This window comes from Letharia columbiana, assembly GCF_014066305.1.
Source record: "Letharia columbiana isolate WasteWater2 chromosome Unknown Sc0000057_s0, whole genome shotgun sequence".
NCBI lineage: Eukaryota > Fungi > Ascomycota > Lecanoromycetes > Lecanorales > Parmeliaceae > Letharia > Letharia columbiana.
The window spans coordinates 66,989-84,463 of record NW_023501101.1 but is presented as its reverse complement, the minus strand read 5'-3'; the positions used below and the strand labels follow the sequence as shown (position 1 = coordinate 84,463).

The window sequence follows — 17,475 nt, the reverse complement described above, 5'->3', positions numbered from 1 at the left end:
TCGGGCCCAACGAAAGGCTCTAGGGTTCCATCTGGAGTATGCGCTCCCGGTCGATAGATGGATAGATCAATGTGTGCGTACGGCCGAGGGTTCATGATCTCCGGCAAATCACGGCCAGGGGGCGTTCCGGGTCCAACGGCAAGAGTACGTATGGAAGTCGAGGACAGGGCTTCATCAGTGCACGAGACGTGCTCGAAAGAGGTTGGGCTGAAACCAAAAGGGCACAGCTATTGCCAACGATCTTTCCGACGTTTTGACTGCTGTCTAGCTATCTCTCAGCCAAAGACTATTACATCAGCTCCTAATCGTACATGAATAAGCAGAGAGGGTATCCAACGCCAACGCCCATTGCCGTGATCAGCGCTCCTCATGCTCATCCAAAATGCCCATTCATCATGCCTCGTGGAACATGCCTAGCCTAAGACCCGTAAGCGGGCGGCGGCTCCTCCTGTGCCTCGTTATTTCGATCCCAAAATCCACTGTTCGCCGCCTTCTGATCTTGCACTTTGCGAGCAATCTCACCCGCCATCTTGGTCAACCAGGGCTGTGGCACCATACCACCTGAAGAAGACTCATCGATGGGTGAAGGAGATAATTGTTGGAGAGTTGCCGTTGAGGATGACGAAGCTTCTGGCTTTGGTCCTTTCTCGACAGGGTATCGAGTAGTTTGTAAAGGATCTGGCGGTCGTAACGAAGGCCGCTTGGCGGTTCGAGAACCAGACTGTGTTAGCGAATGTGGCGAGGGCACCTTGTATTGGGGTTGCCTGGGTGTGTTTTCTGAAACATCAGCTCGTTGAGGCTGACGAGGCGTGAAATTCCTGAACCGTAGAGGCGTGCCATCGCCTGGCTCTTTTTGTGCCGCTGTGTTTTCTGGCGTCCTAGGAGGAGTGACAAGCTCCCCGTCACATCGCTCTGGTGTGACAGGACGAGCGCCAGATTCTGACGGTGCTGAAGACATGGTCCCAGACGCTGTGGTACTCTCGCCGCTCACACTCTCCACATCGTTTCCATCCGTTGCTTTCTTCCTTAGATTGACGACCCGACGCTTTCGCTTCCGCCCTCCGTGGGTCTTTCCGTGCTTGTTTGATCCGAGACCTAAGCCTGAAGCTGCCGATCCAAAGGACGACAATCCCGGTCTGGACGGATGATGCCCAGTGTCACCGGCTTCCGAAAACACGTATGTTGTACTAGCATTGCCCGTGTAGGATTGGCTGCGTGCCATGACCGGCGTCATAGGCGTCGCTCGTCCACTGCTTCCATGCATTTCTCCTCTTTCCGTAGGCCCCGCCCAAGCCCTGAAGACAACGTCCCTAATGCCAGGTGTGAAAAGTGACAAAGTCCTGTGCGAATCCGTCAAAGCACTCAGGCGCAGAAGATTCTTTTGTGAGAAGAGAGCGTGCATTTCGGGGCCTGAATCCAGAGATAGAGAAGCTATCTGCGATGCATCCAAAATATTCCCACAACTGTCCACTGGATCTTGAGGAGGACTTGCTAATGGATCCATTGGCTTCTCTCCGGTTGCGGAGTCTTGGAGATTCCGCGCTAGCTCCTCGTCTTCTCGTTCTCGATATTCTGGGACCCAGAGTCGTAAAGACAGACGATGGATTATCACAGGAACCTCATCCATGAGAAGCGTCCGCAACTGGCCTTCAATCTCTTTTTGCAGATAGTCTCTGACAAAGGGTATTGCGTCGAAGGTAGAAGACACCTTGAGCGACTCCAGCGGGTCATTTCGAAAGACGAGCGTGAGACCTTTCTGCCTTGAAAACACCAGTATGATAAATGCGGATAGCTTGATTTCGGATAGTGTAATTTGTAGAGGGATCGTGAGGCCAGAGGAGGCAGCGAGAGGTTGTGGGGAGGTGAAGGAAGGTTTTGTAGATAGATAGGTATTCAAAGGATTTGCCTAGCGACAATCAGCAGCGTTCAAGAGATCGCTCATCTCTGTTACGTACCTGGACTCTGGTTTTCAGTGTAAGATATGCATCTCCAGTGTAGCACATCTTAAAGATGCCCCGAAATCGATCCTCCGCCAGGTCTCCAATTTCGAGGATCTCAAGATCTGGAGGCACGGAGCCCAGGTTGAGCTCATTGACTAGGATGTCGTCGACGATGATGGGGGGCTTCGGGGACTTGTTCAAAGCAGTCGTGAGAAGCTCTTGTGCCCTAGTGTAGAAAGAGGCATCGGCTGTCAAAGGCGACCAGTTGAAGTTGAAGGCCATGTTGGAGGAAGATGGAACCAGAGAGGTCGATGAATTAGGACAGACTCTGCTGGTCGTGTAAGCGATGACGCTGTCGCTGGTTCGGATTTCAATGTCTCGTGCTCAAGTCAATCCTCCGTGTGATGAGGACCCAGATGAGGCTGCTCCGGCGATTGACTTCGCGACTGCGACAGACGAAGGTAGCTCTAGAGAAGTCATACCATGGTGTGCCAGGATTCAAGAGGTATGTCAAGAGGGAATTCCAGAGTACCTAGGTAGGATACGAGTACTCTACTACTGAAGATGAACTTTTGGAGAATTCGCGTTCTTTGACTCCAGTATTCTAGCTGGTGGTAACCCTAACCCTAAGTTCCGCCTTGGGACCCGGTCTGTTATCCACGACTAACTACCTACATGTAACGAGCCATACAGGACCTGCAACTTACGACCGGTCATCTTTACGGATATAATAGAAAGCTGAGTGAATGCGAAAGTCGGTACACCAGAGGCAATGCGATAGTGGGATTGGTGGATATCAATTCTATCATTTTTGTACACCTGTGCACACATCTAAAATCGCAAAGCAAGAAGTATTCGCCCTCGCGCATTGTACATACAGCTGGTACCTGTCAATATTCGATTCTTTGATGAGCGACAGCAGTTGGGGAAGTCTGGCGCCTATAGCTCATCGTGCCCGGCATCTTCATCCTCATCTTCCCCACCCATAGGGGGCATGTCACCGCCCATGCCGGCGTACAATTTGCTTGTGATAGGGTATGCCACATTGCTGAGCTTCTCCTTCTGCTCCTCAAAGTCCTCAGTTGTGGCGTCTTGGGCGTTCGACTCTAACCAATCTGCGGTCTCCTTGACGGCTTCCAAAAGAGTCTCCTTGTCGTCTTCGTCGATTTTGCCACCAAGACCCTCGTCGTCGTTGGCCTGGTTCTTGAGGCTGAACACGTAGTTCTCAAGACCGTTGCGCGCTTGAATGCGTTCCGATGTAGCCTTATCTTCTTCAGCAAATTCTTGGGCCTCAGCGATCATGCGGTCAATCTCTTCTTGCGAGAGGCGGCCTTTGTCGTTTGTGATAGTGATACTCTGGGATTTACCTGTGCCCTTGTCGCCAGCAGACACCTTTAAGATTCCGTTGGCGTCAAGTTCGAAGGAAACCTCGATCTGAGGAACGCCACGAGGGGCTGGTGGAATGCCTGTGAGGTCGAATTTGCCGAGAAGGTTGTTGTCTTTTGTCATGGAACGTTCGCCCTCGAAAACTTGGATCAAGACAACAGGCTGGTTGTCGGCCGCCGTGGAGAAGATCTGAGACTTGCGTGTCGGAATGGAGGTGCCTCGTGGAATCAACTTTGTCCTAAAGAAGCGGGAGTCAGCATTGCTTTGTTGAGATGGGACTGCTAGTTTTGTCGCTCACATGACACCACCGGTCGTTTCAATACCGAGAGTCAATGGGTTCACGTCCATGAGGATGATCTCAGTCGTACCCTCGGCTCCGGAGAGAACACCGCCCTGAACAGCGGCGCCGAAAGCTACAGCCTCATCTGGGTTTATGCCTTTGCTGAGTGGCTTTCCGAAGAATTCCTCCAACATAGCCTGGACCCTTTTTGCAAAGTCAGTATTGCCTACCCACAGTAGCAAGGATGAGAGTTGGACTCCGTAAAAACGTACTTAGGAATACGAGTAGACCCTCCGACAAGAACGATATCGTTGATCTCGTTCTTCTTGACCTTTGCGTCCTTCAGGACTTGTTCGACGGGCTTCAGGGTCTTCTTGAAGAGGTCCATGTTCAATTCTGAGGTCTCCGAGTCAGTACTGCATAATTCACGGGCCGAATCGTAACAAACCCTCGAATTTAGCCCTCGTCAAAGTTTCTGAGAAGTCCTCTCCCTTGAAGAAGCTCTCGATCTCCAATCTGGTGGACATTTGACTAGAAAGAGTACGCTAATAGAGGTCCCCGAGTCAGCATGCCTCGTTCAAGATTTTTAGAGCCTCAGATATGTGCAGAGTCGACATTCCCAAGGATGGCTTGAAGATTCTGAAGGCTGGAGAATGCGTACCTTGGCTTTCTCCACTTCGCGCTTTAGCTTTCCCATCGTCTTCAGATCTTTGGTGATGTCCACGCTGTCAAAGAGTTCGGTGTCAGCATTGCTCGATCAAGACTGGAGTTGAGCCTCGAAAAAGATGCATAGAGTAAAGATTCCCAATATCTATCTCGAGGCTCCGATTTTTGGTTTACAAAAAGGCAAGGATGGACTCAGGATCCACGTACCTCTTGTCCTTGTTGTATCTCTTGGTGAAGTAGTTGATGATTCTCTGGTCTGCACGAGGGTGAGCATGTTATCTTCGCCATTGGCGCAGGCCTAGCTGGTAGCTACTTACCAAAATCTTCCCCTCCGAGATGGGTGTCTCCAGCTGTTGCTTGGACTTCGAACACGCCATTGTCAATGGTCAAGAGAGAGACATCAAAGGTCCCTCCTCCAAGATCGTAGACAATGATTTGACGTTCGTCACCAGTGCGGTCAAGACCGTACGCGATAGCGGCGGCGGTTGGCTCGTTCACGACCCGAACGACGTTCAAGCCGGCGATGGTGCCGGCATCCTTTGTAGCCTGTCTCTGATTGTCGTTGAAGTATGCTGGAACGGTGACAACAGCGTTGACCACCTTTTTTCCGAGGTAGCTCTCTGCGATTTCCTTCATCTTTCCGAGTACCATTGCGGAGACTTCTTCGGGAGAGAACGACCTGTCTTTTCCTTGGACCTCAACGGTGATGGCAGGTTTGTCATTCTGGTTTGTGACTCGGAAGGGGAAGTGCTTAATGTCACTTTGTACGTCTTTGTCCACGAATTTGCGTCCGATCAGTCGCCTGCCGAAGCTGTCAGCTGAAGGTTCTATCGACAAGAAAGCCAGCGTCAATTCGCTTACTTAGAGTCGTATATGGTCCTAACTGGGTTCTGTAATGAAGTTTCACGGTCAGTACTGATTACGGGAGCACGACCTCTCAGGAAACAATGGGCTCCGAAGATACGTACTGCGGCGTACTGATTTTTAGCTGCGTCTCCGACTAGACGTTCCTCGTCGTTGAAGGCCACATAACTCGGTGTTATGCGGTTGCCTTGGTCGTTGACAAGTATCTCCACCTTGCCGTTCAACATGACACCAACACAGCTGGCTTCGTTAGCGAGAGGTTGTACGAGTGATCGCGGAATGCATACGCTGTAAGTTCTCTTGTCAGCGATTCCCTTTTCAAGATCAAAATTTGAGTCGTAAGTCAGTTGCGGCACATTTTTACGTACTCCCGCAGCGTGGCTTCCGACTCATATCAGGGACAGGAACAGGAGAGCTGGGGCAGCTGCTTACAGTATGTGGTCCCCAAATCTATGCCTATGACATCGCCAAGATCCTGCCTCGAGGTCTCAGACCCTAGTGGTTCTTGGTCATCTCCTTGTGCGTTGGCGTGACCTAGTAGTGCGAGCGGACAGATCAAGAGGCAGAGAAGGATGAGGACAGGAGACCATGATGGGCCCGAGCGGTTTGCCCTCGAGTAGCGAGCCATAATGTGAGATGTTATCTGGTCTTAGGATTGTAAGAGGAAGGGTATCGTTGGGCACTGAAGTGCGGCCGTCTCAGGTAGGAGAGAAGGATGCTACCGTTGTATGAGATGGGGAGCGCAATGAGCGAAAAGTATAAGGAGTGTGCATGCGGTAGAGTGTCGTTGACTGAAGTTGTAAAATTTCGTGGTGGTGTGCTCTTTAAGACCACGTAAATGCTGTGAACACGTTTCCATTTGAAAAAAAGTGGATGATGGCCTGGGACGGAAATACATTTATCCGGTCCAAGACTCACTATCATTGGTTGCGCGTTGAGTACGAGTAGAGGTCATTGCCGCTTTAGCCGCGCTGTTTCGGTCTGTTAGACCTACTTTAAGAGGACACATACATACAAGCTAGTGCAGCACAGCTGCGATGCTGGCTGAACAACCTGCCTTTTTGGGGCTCCGTGGTCATATTGCAGGACCTTCTATTTTTAGACCCGCTGACTTGAATAACACGCCGCTAATGACTGTAGTGCTGTCTTATTGAGTGTGCATAAGTCCTAACTCGGTATCCAAGGAATCCATTTGATATGTAGTGACCCCGACACTATGGTGGTCGGCAACTCATCTAGCGAATGCCAATGTACAGAGATGGCATGAAGAGATCTAGTAGGATTGTTCCTTTTAGGGGCCTGTAATATGCTAGGCATTGTCAAAGTACAAATGGAAGGATAGTACAGGCGCAAATCATACAATCCAACGACAGCATCTCACGCAACTCCCACGCAATTTAGTGATTGTGCCTCTCTCTTTCTATGTCCTGGTACCTTGCGCTCCAATCCTCTTCTACTTGTTGCAGCTCTCTCGGAGTCCCATCCTAGCCCTTGAAGATCGGGCAGCAGTCTGGGATACTTGGTGACGCCGACCGAACAAACTCTCAACTTTCGAGATCGAGTCCTGACACCGAGGTAGTCTTGAATCGGGTTTGGTGCCCTTATAGCGGTACGATTCATGGGGTGTAAGCCCATATGAAGTGCTTCGACAAGTGGTATCGTAGCGCATTTCTGACTATAAGACACATAAGGCGCCCTCCGTAGAGGTTTGGGTATGGAACGCCAGAGCCTATGGCGACTGCCCGGAATGTGCCGCGTAGTAGACCTGCATAACACCAGTGATGGATTGAATCAGTCCGAAGACAATGGTCAAGAAAACGACCAGAACCGCAACCCAGAATGTGTACCACTCCACCCTCCTTCGTCTATCACGCCACCACTGTCCCAGGTTCTTGGGCTCCGAAGCATCATACGCCATTTTAATCGTGATCAAACGTTGGCCCCAGAACTTGTACTTTTCCGTTGAGCGGGCCCAGTGCAGCAGCTCGACGTCTCCGGCTCCGTGGTCGATGTTCTCCGCGTATTTTGCGTATTTGTTGTGCACCTTTTCGAACCAAGTTTTGCAGTCTCGATTCGCCCGAGGGATGATGAGAGCGAGCGTTTGGAGGGTCTCTGTGAGCAGCCGATCTGGAAGCGCTTGATTGGGTGACTTAGCCTGGAGAAGACCACGTAGGACATGGACATGGTGGTAGATGCTGATAGTGCCAAGATCTTCGTTCAGGTAGAGGTGGTCAGCCAGATGGTCAGTCCAGACGAGCTCGAATCCTCCGACGCGTTCCAGGTTGTAGGCGTTTAGGGAGAATGGCCATTGTGACAGCCTAGGACCCCATTCAGAAACAGGAAAGCACGAATCAATAAAATTGTCAAGACTTTGGTCTTCCATCCATTCAGGGCTCGATCTTCCGGGAAAGAGAGTGAGGTTGGCCGAAGACCCCACATTCAGCATTAGCCAGAGACGTACAGTCAAGAAGATGGAATTTGTAGCAGAGACTAGATCACAACGCGGGAAGCGATGTCTCAACGACCAGTGTAGCTGCCCAGAAGTACATTCCTCTGTAAGAGATGGCGTTGGCGTTTTCTCATCATCGGCTGCCCGTAAAGGAGGAAAGAAATCAAGGACAGCAGGGGCAGAGCGCTTTTCATTGCGAGTTCGCTTCAAATGTTCGACTAGATCCAAGAAATCTTGGTATGTTTGGATGGCAACGGCGCTGCCACTAAGTCTCCACGCCTCACATTCTTCCCTGAAATACAGAAAGTAGGCCGCAGAATTGTGATGTTGTTGGGTAGACCACAGAGACATTGTAATATGGTCTTCAAGTCTCTTGTCCAAGGCATCGTCTGGATCTTCGGACAAAAGCAACTTATGGAGGTCTGGCTCAGGGCTTGGCGCCGAGATGAATGACATATCTGCTGTCTCCGTTAAACAGAGCTGATCCAAATCTATAATCGACGTTCCTCTGACATGCGTCGAAGTTCGAAGTTCGAGCTAATCGTAAGCCCTGGGGGCTCGGCGGCAGATCGTCCCTTCAAAACAAACCCAAAAAAAGTTTTAGGACTTCGTTTCGCGATTCCTACTAAGCATATTTCTTAACTTTTATAAAGTATATATATTATTCCTTTAACTACTATAGAATTATTATAGAGAGTTATTATTAAGACTTTAGAAATATATTATATAGTCTCTAAACTTAATTAGACTAATTTAGATATTAGTCTATAAAAATTATATAAAATTCTTCTTTAAATAAATTCTTCTTTTTTAATAATAATAATAATATTATATAGATATACTATTATAATATCTTCTTTTTATACTACTTTATATAAAATTACTTCTAACTAACTTTATATATTAATATTACTACTATTATTATTATTACTACTACTACTATTATTAATATAAATATAATATTATAATCTCTCTTAATATCTTAATATCTTTACTTTCTATAGTCTTTTTTAATCTCTCTACTTTATATAAAGTTATTTATATATAATAGCTAGCTAACTTCGTATAATAAAGCTCTTATCTTATAAAATATCGCCGTTACCGTTATTATTCTTACCGCTATCTCGACTAACTAATATTCTTATCTTCTTATAGAATAATAATAGCTTATATTCTTTATTTATAGCTCGATTAATTATATTATTCTAATCTTATTAAAATAGAATATTAATTTTTTTTAAGAGGCGATTTAGTCTTATTAAATTAGATAATATCGATTAAGATATATTAATATTATTCTAATTTAATTACGCGAACTTATTACCTCTATAACTTATTCGTAATATTTATAAACTTCGCGTTCTAATCTTCGCCTCTTTCTTATATACTATCGCTTAGCGAGATATTTCGAGAAAATATATATTAATTATAAATAGCGAGATTATAGAGCTTAATACTTCTTTATATTAAAAAGATAATTTAGAGATAATAAAGATAAGAGCGAAGAAAAGTATAAGCACTATTTTCATTTATTCAAGGGAGATAATAATTCTTCGAATTAAAAGTAGATTATTAATTCTTAATTAAGAAAGAGAAGGTTACTAGAAAGAATTAATAACTCTATTACTATCTAAATATATATTAAATTTCTTTTATATAATATTTATAAGTCTTTTTTTTATATAGTCTATTTTAAAATATAATTATATACTTAAATAATTAATTTATATCTCTATATAATATTTAAAATTAATATCTTATTAAAGAAAAGCTAAGATAAACTATTCTTCTATATTATATAAAGTATCTCTCTTTATATAATATAGATAGAATAAAATTTAAATATATTATCTTTAAAAGAATATTTATATAAAGTTATTTAGACTTTATAGTTATTAATTATTAAGTTTAATATAATTACTAAAACTATTATAATTACTTAGTTATTATTATTATAATTATCTATAATTACTTTATATAAAAAAAGTTATTATAGTTTTTTAGCTATAATAATAATTAACTATTCTAAATAAACTATTTATAAAAGATATTAAGATCTAAATATATTAAAGTCTCTTATTAAAAGATACTCTAAATTAATCTATTTCTTTTATATAAAGATTTATCTATTAATAATTAATATCGTATAAGATATAAATAGATCGTATTTAACTTACTTCTATTATTATCGCTATTACTTCTACTTTTCTTCTATCTTCTTTATTTCTTTATTCTTATTATTTAAAAATCTCTCTAGCTCTTTAATCTAATTTCTTATATAATTAAATAAAGATTCTTCGTTAAAATAATTTAATAAGTTATAAGTTATAGATATAAATATAATTAATATTATTACTATTATTAAAGCTACTATAGTAATAGAAAAAGCCGACTTTATATAAGCTATTATATCTATTATAATAATAAAAAAAATTAACTTTATATAAATCGCTAAGAATATTATAATAATAAAAGAAAGTAACTTTATATAAGCTACTATAAATACTATAATAACGAAAGATTTAAACTCTATATAAATACAATTAATTAAAAATTAATCGAGAGTTATTATTATATTCTTTCTTTAGTAATTAATTATATTCTTCGATAGTTTATCGAATAATATACTTATAAAAAGATCCTAACGAGATCTTTTATAAATCGATATTTAAGATTCTAATTTAATCGTATAAGACTCTTATATAAATTTAAAGATAGAAAAATCTTCTTACTTATATTAATTTCGAGGGGAAAGAGATTATAAGATACTTTAGAATTATATAAGTTATTTCTTCTTCTTAATCTAAGACTCTTATTTAATTTAAAACTCTTATTTAATAAGAGAGTCTTCTTTAAATAACTCCTCTTCTTTAATAAGAGATTTATATAATTTTATATAAGCTTATCGCTCTTAAGTAACTATAAAAATAATTTATTTCTTTTCTTTATAGTACTTAATAAAGAAATCCCCTTTTAAAAACTCTTTTATAGTTTATATAAGCGATATACTTTTAGAGAGCTTTATAAGATTATTAACCTTAAATTATAATTATATTAAATATTATTTAAAATTTAAATAATTTTTATATAATTATAAAAAATTAGCACGCTCTTAAATAATATCATTATAGATAAAATTCTAATAACTCTAAATTAAATAATAAGAAATTTAAATTATAATAGAGTTTACTTAGTAGTTAATAAATTATATAATATTAATTAAGAGTAAATATCTATTTTTTTATTATTAATAACTTTTATAAAATCTAAAATCTCTATATTCTTAATAATTATAAATTATATAATATATAGAATAATTATAATATTTATATAAGAGCGGTTATTTATTAGCGAGATTATTAATTTTTTATTAGTCGAAGAATATCGCGTAATATTACTCTATTATATACTTTTTATTAATAAAATTTTTTTTTTTTTTTTTTTTTTTTTTTTTTTTTATTTATTTTTTCATTTATTTAATAAGATCTTTAATAATATCTTACGCCTTAATTATATAATAAAACTAAATTTAAAACTCTATTTATATCAAAGCCATATTTTTATACAATTAAAAAAATCTCTAAAATTTAATAGAAAATAATAAATTATTATATATCTATAATAATAAGCTATTTTTACTAAGTAGAAATTTTAGACCAATTTATTATATCCATATCCATCTAGCTAAATATAGATTAATTTATAATTAACTAATATATAAATTTAAGATTTTTAATTACTCTATCTAATTTTTATAATATAATTACTACGTTTTAATTATACGAAATAGATTTTTTATTTTAAAAAAAAAATTTATTCTATTTAATTAATATATAAATAGATTTAGCTAAAAATAATTTAAAGAGTTATTAAATAAATTAATACTTATTAAGTAATCTAAAAAGATTAGTCTAAATAATATTTAAATATAAAAATTATAAGTAATTAGTTAAAATTAATTAAATAATATTTAAATATATTAGAAATAAATTATACGAAGTAAGAATTTATAGTCTTATAGTCTCTATACTATAAGTATTTACTTAAATATTATATATTAATTAATTTATATCTCGATATCTAGATATATATAATCTCTTTTAAATTAGAGAATATTATATATAAAAGTTAAAAAGAAGAGAAATAAGATTATATAATAAGTAATTAATAGATTATAAGAATATTTATAGAATATTATCGACTTCTTATAGCTAGTTTATAAAATCTTTATCTATATTATCTTCTTAAAAGTTTAATTTTTATATATCTTCTAATAATTATAGATTTAATCTAGTCTACTATAATATACTCTTTAATCTTAAAACTAATTTAAATTAAGATTTATATTCTTTAATCTTATAATTATTTACTATTATATAAAGAGCTAGATAATAATCTAGTTATAGCGATTAACGCTTATATAAGAGAATAGCGAGTAATAAATATAAATTAAATTCTCGATAATAAAGAAAAGTATTATATTATTCGAGTATAAAGAATAAAAGATACTCTTCTAGATTTAATAAGTTTAATTAATATTAAATTAATATATAGCGTTCTTTATATAAAGAATAAATTTAAGTTAAAGTTATATATAGTATTCTTAATATAATAAATCTTATCTTTATATAAAGTAGAGATTCGTTATATTAAGAACGCTATATTTATAAAAAGAAAAGATATACTAACTTATCTTAATCTTCTATATTATAATATAATTATATAAAAGTTAATTTATATAAATTAAGTTTATAATTTTTAATATTATCTTTAAAATATTAGAAGAGAATATATAACTTTCTTTATATAGACTTCGAACGATAAAAGTATTTATATATTAAATATATATTTTAATTATTTACGTAGTATATAACTTCTATATAAATTTTAGAAAAGTAGATTATAAGAATTATAACTCAATCGGCCAGAACGTCTTTAGAATACTTTTTAGTTATTCGAAGCGTATTAAAGAACTTTATTTACTTTTTAAAAAGAAATTTAATTAGTTAAACTTATTAAGACTTAATTTATTAATTAAAAATACTTATTTTATATATATAATACTCTTTAAAAGCTATTTTCGAATTATACGTTTATTATAAAGTAAGATATATTTATACTATTAAAATAGTCTCGCTCTCTATAATCGAATTATATAAATCGAGGCTATTATTTAAATATGAAAATATAATCTAAAAATTCTTATAGAATATTAATAGTTATATAATTAATAATATTTATAATAAGCTATAGAATATATTAAATATAATTATCTATTTCGTTATAGATCTTAATATTATAATTTAAAAGCTTATTATAACTATTTATAAATTATATTAGATTTAAATTAAAAATAATATATTTACCTCGCTTTCGCTATATATTCCGAAGTAGTTAATTAATAATATTAAGAAGAATTATATAATACTAGATAAAGAGATAATCTCTAAAATACTTTAATATATATAAAGATAATTAAATTTATATAAAGAATATCTTATAATTAGATATTCTAGTTTTCGAAAATATTCTATTAATTACTCTTATTTATAACTCTAAATTATATTCTTATTAAGCTTCTACTTAATTAATTCTTATAAGACTTTATCTATATACTCTCTCTTTTTTTAACTTAATTCTAATCGCTTAAAGTCGAGCTCTTTTTTAATTTATATAAGATTTTAAGATATAACTTAAAAGCCTTTAGACTTTAGCTATATAAGTATTTCTTTATTTAAAACTTTAATTCTATAGAATAAATATTAAATCTAATTTTATAATTATTTAAAGTCTTTTATATAATTTTATTAATAAGAGTTTTTTTCTTTTAATCGATATTAAAGCGTATAAGTATTAATTTTTAAATCTTTATTATCTATTAGCTAGATAATAATCTTTTATTATTTTTATTACTTTATATAAATTTAATTAAAAATCTTATCTTTATACTCTTCTAATTCTTTAAATAAACGATTATTAGTACTATAAAGAGATATTATATATAAGATCCTCTTAGTAGAAAGTAGAATATCATATAAAAGAGATAGATAGGTAAGGTTATCGCAAAAATAAAAATAAAAAGAGGAAAAAAAAATTAAAGATTTTTTTTTTTGGTTTTGTCGTAATATCAGCCCTCGTCCGCCGTACTTCAGCCAGCCGCCGGTGGAAATCCCCACACTTTCTGTGTTCAGTGTTCACTCTTCCAGGGACAAGGCGGAGCAAGGCTAACAGCTAATACAAGAATCCTACCCAGAAACCATGAGAAGGGCTTCCTCTGCCATTTGCTTTGAGGCTGTGGCCGTCCAGTTATGAGTACTCCAGACCATCATGCCCAGACCGCTACGAATAACCCCACGAACTCGTCTTTGCGCACCCATGTCTCCATCCAACGGGTCTTTCGAGACAATTTCTTGAGTTGGACATGGCCTCCGATCTCGCATCCATAACTTCCAGTGAATACCAGAAACCAGGATTTCGTGAAAAGATCCTCGCTCTCAAGAACAAGGCACCACTCGCTGCTGGCGAGCGCACGGATCCAGCATTCGAGAACTCTTTCGGCGATCAATTGAGCGACCTTGGTGGTCGGCAGCGATGGGTCTTGGTTGGGTTGGCTTTACAAAGATGGCATCAGGATCTGAGGGATCGAGTGGGAGAGGTACTGCGTGAGAATGAAGGAGAGATATACAAAGGCCGCAGTATTCGGGGTACTGCAACGCTGCGTCATTGTTGGATGCTAGGACACGACAAAACATGCGCGCAGCCTACAGTCGTGATATCTTGTAACCAGTCTACGGTCTTGAAGAGGACTTACCGAGTTGTATCTCAGCATGGAGTCCTAAAGGCTGCGAAATTTGCGCTAAAAGCGATACCTTTCTGTGATTTGAGACTTCGGATGGATCGGAGAGTTTCTTTTCTAAGTGGAGAGGACTACACCCTCGACGAAAATGGCGACATCAGACGTGATGATCACGGTCATCCCATACGTGTCCGCCGACTCGGCTCTGAAGACCACCATGAGCATGGCACACAATATCAGGCGAGAATGGGGGAGGAGCAGGACCAAAAGAAGGAAACGTACGAGAAGACAGTCGAGGAGGGAAAACAGCTGGAGCAGAGTTTGAAGGCAATGACGCTTCTGGAGGAGATAATGCCCGTGCAGCATGACATGGACACCTCAGATGAGGAGCACGTACCTCTTCGATTTGGTGCGGAAGAGATCATCGTTCCAGACTCGGGTAGACCCACAACCTTGGGTGGCTTTATCATGGTCGATGATGTTTGCTTTGGCCTTACGACCGCACATGCATTCACTGAAGAAGATGAAGGCTTCGGCCAACGAAGCCTCTCTGGAAGCACAACAGAACTTCCACTTTACGATAGCGATTGGGCCAACGAGGACTCTAGTGATGATGGTGATGAGAATGAAGGGCTGGATCCACCCCAGGAACCCCATCATGAGCGCCGACTACAGCGGAAACGGAAAAGCAGGATTGTTGAAGACCAGAGCTATTACACCACGGCTTGGAATTCTCTTCACATCACAGCCAAATCCCGACTGTCCAGTGCCAAGGGACTCGACTGGGCACTGTGTGAGCTTGGTGATTGGGGCAAATACGCAATCAATGGAGTCTACCTACATCCAGAACTACGAAGCGCCGGAATGCCCGAGCATCTCCTGTTCAGAAACATCAAGTCTACGCCCCCACTTGGTAAGATCTTGGTGGCAACGCGGAGAGGTGCCGTGCCTGGAATCGGCACCGGCTCGGATTGCGCTATCAAGTTTCCGCGAGATAACAGATACCGGCGTGTCTGGTCTGTCGAACTTGGGGAAAGCCTTTCTTCTGGCGATTCTGGATCTTGGGTCGTAGATGCTACAACAGGAGATGTGTATGGCATGATTATAGCTGGAAGTACTGGACTTCGCGAGGAATATGTTATTCCTGCGGTGGAGATTGGACAAGACATTTGTCGAGTCATGCGTGCTAATACAGTCAGATTGCCAACCTTTCAGGATGTTATGACCGCGCACACAGAGGAACGATCGGCTCGGCCAAACTTCGCCTTGAACGATGACGCGATGGGCTGGGAATCCGACGATTCAGATGAGATTCTCGATGAAGAAGTTCTGGACAAGGATGAAGAAGTGAGGCCCCTAATGGATATAGCTGCGCTTCCAAGTGCCAATGTACTTATAAGTATTGCACTGCTAACCACCTTGTGCTTACAGCGTTTTCTCCTTGCGGAGGTTCTTAAGAATTCCTCAATCGATACCGAAACACTCGTCAAAGTCATAAAAGACGCGGGAGTCCGGCCGAAGTGGACCAAGATATCTTTACCAAAAGGTATGAAATATCCTTTATCGCTTGTCGTTGGGGACAGTACGCTTAGGATTGTTGTGTGCCCATGTTGCCAAGGCTAATTTGATTACACATAGGGCGATCTATGAAAACATCGCAGAGGGCAATCGATCGTCTTCTGTCGAGCCGCAGGCTTGAAGAGATCGCTACCCAAGTTGACAGAGAGTTCATACCATTAGAAGGGCAAGAAGAGCGCCGGCCCAGCGGAGATTCCGATTCGAAGAGCGGGGGACCAAAAGTCCCCCGTGAAAATGCCAAGAACGTCGACGATTACAATACGGTGCCAGTGGGAGAGCCACCCGAGCTCCTGGACTCAAACCCGAAGTTTAGGGCAGAAACCTCAAGACGGGCATGGCGCGCGAAGCGGCAAGCTGAACGTGGTCCTAAACCTCATCATCGAAAATCCTATAGGAAGTCTGACGAATTCACTCAAGCAGATCCGACTATACAAACGCCTGATCCAGTCGAACCACAGTCTACAAGCTATCAAAGCAAGTTTGAGATGGATTCAGAAGACGAACCAGGCAGTGACGAACCCGACATCATAGTCGTGAGGCACAAAGGCTCATTGTACAAATTGAAGTTTCCTGCTTTTTCGCTCGCGGGGGGACTGACATTAGTTGGGCACCTTCGGCAGCAAGCAGCGACAGAGTTTGACGTTGAAGACGCCAGCAGAGTCACGTTGGTCTACCAGGGCAAGACCCTCAAAACCGATGCCAGCACCTGCCATGAAGAAGGGTTGAAAATGAGAAGCGAGGTGCTGTGTGTTGTCAAAAGAACGCCGATTGAGGATATTGATTTTCTTTCTCATAAGTTCCATACTGAGCTCGTCCCTCAAGGACTTGAGTTCATCTCCAATACACCTGCTGACCCCAGAAAGAGAGACTTTGAGTACAGAAAGATCAGCGAGACAATTCTGGCACAGATACTCTTGAAGTCTGATGCTGTCGAAACGGAGGACGATACCGCTGCAAGGATGAGAAGGAAAGAACTTAACAAAGAGGTCAACGGCTTCTTGACCAATTTGGATATAGCCTCTCAGAGGGATGTACCTTCCGCATGGCACGCTGACTTTATCGAGCAAAAGCAGACGCCTGGAACACGTCGAACAAGCACAGTTCTGCCAAATAGACCAACTCCGACTCTTTCGCGGAGCTCGAACCTCGGCAAGAGTGACAGCAGAAATGATGATTTATCACGAGCAAGCGGTTGACAAGCTGGCGTGGAAAGTTTTGCAATAAACTCACCTGAGTCCTAGCTAGAATGAGAGCTCGAGTGCATTAGAGAGAAGGGAGAACGCTGTCTTTGGGTGAACGGAGAAATAACGCTCTCTCTCTCAGTCCCCGCGCTCTGATTGGTTCGCGAAGCCTCGGAAGACGCAGAGAACACTCCCCCCCCCCTCTGTTGTATGACGTTGAAGCAAGAGAGCTTCATGCTGGACACAACGTCTTGCTGACATATTACCCACGACTGCATCCTCGCGAACCTTTTTACCTCACAGGCTTTGGAACACTGGGCGAGATATTCACCTAC

General features: G+C 39.7%; 4 protein-coding genes across 4 annotated transcripts; 1 reads left to right on the top strand and 3 right to left on the bottom strand.

The window, feature by feature from the left end:
- Positions 1 to 418: 418 nt before the first annotated feature.
- Positions 419 to 2,222, bottom strand: HO173_011119 (uncharacterized protein; the record flags this gene model as incomplete). The annotated part of the gene is made up of 2 exons (XM_037313001.1): positions 419 to 1,906; positions 1,956 to 2,222. The coding sequence occupies 2 exons, from the start codon at positions 2,220 to 2,222 to the stop codon at positions 419 to 421; spliced, it is 1,755 nt and encodes a 584-aa protein (XP_037160050.1).
- Positions 2,223 to 2,879: 657 nt separating this feature from the next.
- Positions 2,880 to 5,764, bottom strand: HO173_011118 (uncharacterized protein; the record flags this gene model as incomplete). The annotated part of the gene is made up of 10 exons (XM_037313000.1): positions 2,880 to 3,564; positions 3,625 to 3,810; positions 3,879 to 4,002; positions 4,055 to 4,151; positions 4,268 to 4,331; positions 4,480 to 4,528; positions 4,590 to 5,074; positions 5,134 to 5,162; positions 5,241 to 5,380; positions 5,569 to 5,764. 10 exons carry the CDS (start codon positions 5,762 to 5,764, stop codon positions 2,880 to 2,882), a joined length of 2,055 nt encoding a protein of 684 aa, XP_037160049.1.
- Positions 5,765 to 6,865: 1,101 nt separating this feature from the next.
- On the bottom strand, positions 6,866 to 8,041 carry HO173_011117 (uncharacterized protein; the record flags this gene model as incomplete). Its single annotated transcript, XM_037312999.1, has 1 exon — positions 6,866 to 8,041. The coding sequence occupies one exon, from the start codon at positions 8,039 to 8,041 to the stop codon at positions 6,866 to 6,868; it is 1,176 nt and encodes a 391-aa protein (XP_037160048.1).
- A 5,965-nt stretch (positions 8,042 to 14,006) lies between these two features.
- HO173_011116 (uncharacterized protein) lies at positions 14,007 to 17,155 on the top strand (the record flags this gene model as incomplete). Its single annotated transcript, XM_037312998.1, has 3 exons — positions 14,007 to 15,728; positions 15,813 to 15,927; positions 16,020 to 17,155. The coding sequence occupies 3 exons, from the start codon at positions 14,007 to 14,009 to the stop codon at positions 17,153 to 17,155; spliced, it is 2,973 nt and encodes a 990-aa protein (XP_037160047.1).
- Between the last annotated feature and the right edge of the window lie 320 nt (positions 17,156 to 17,475).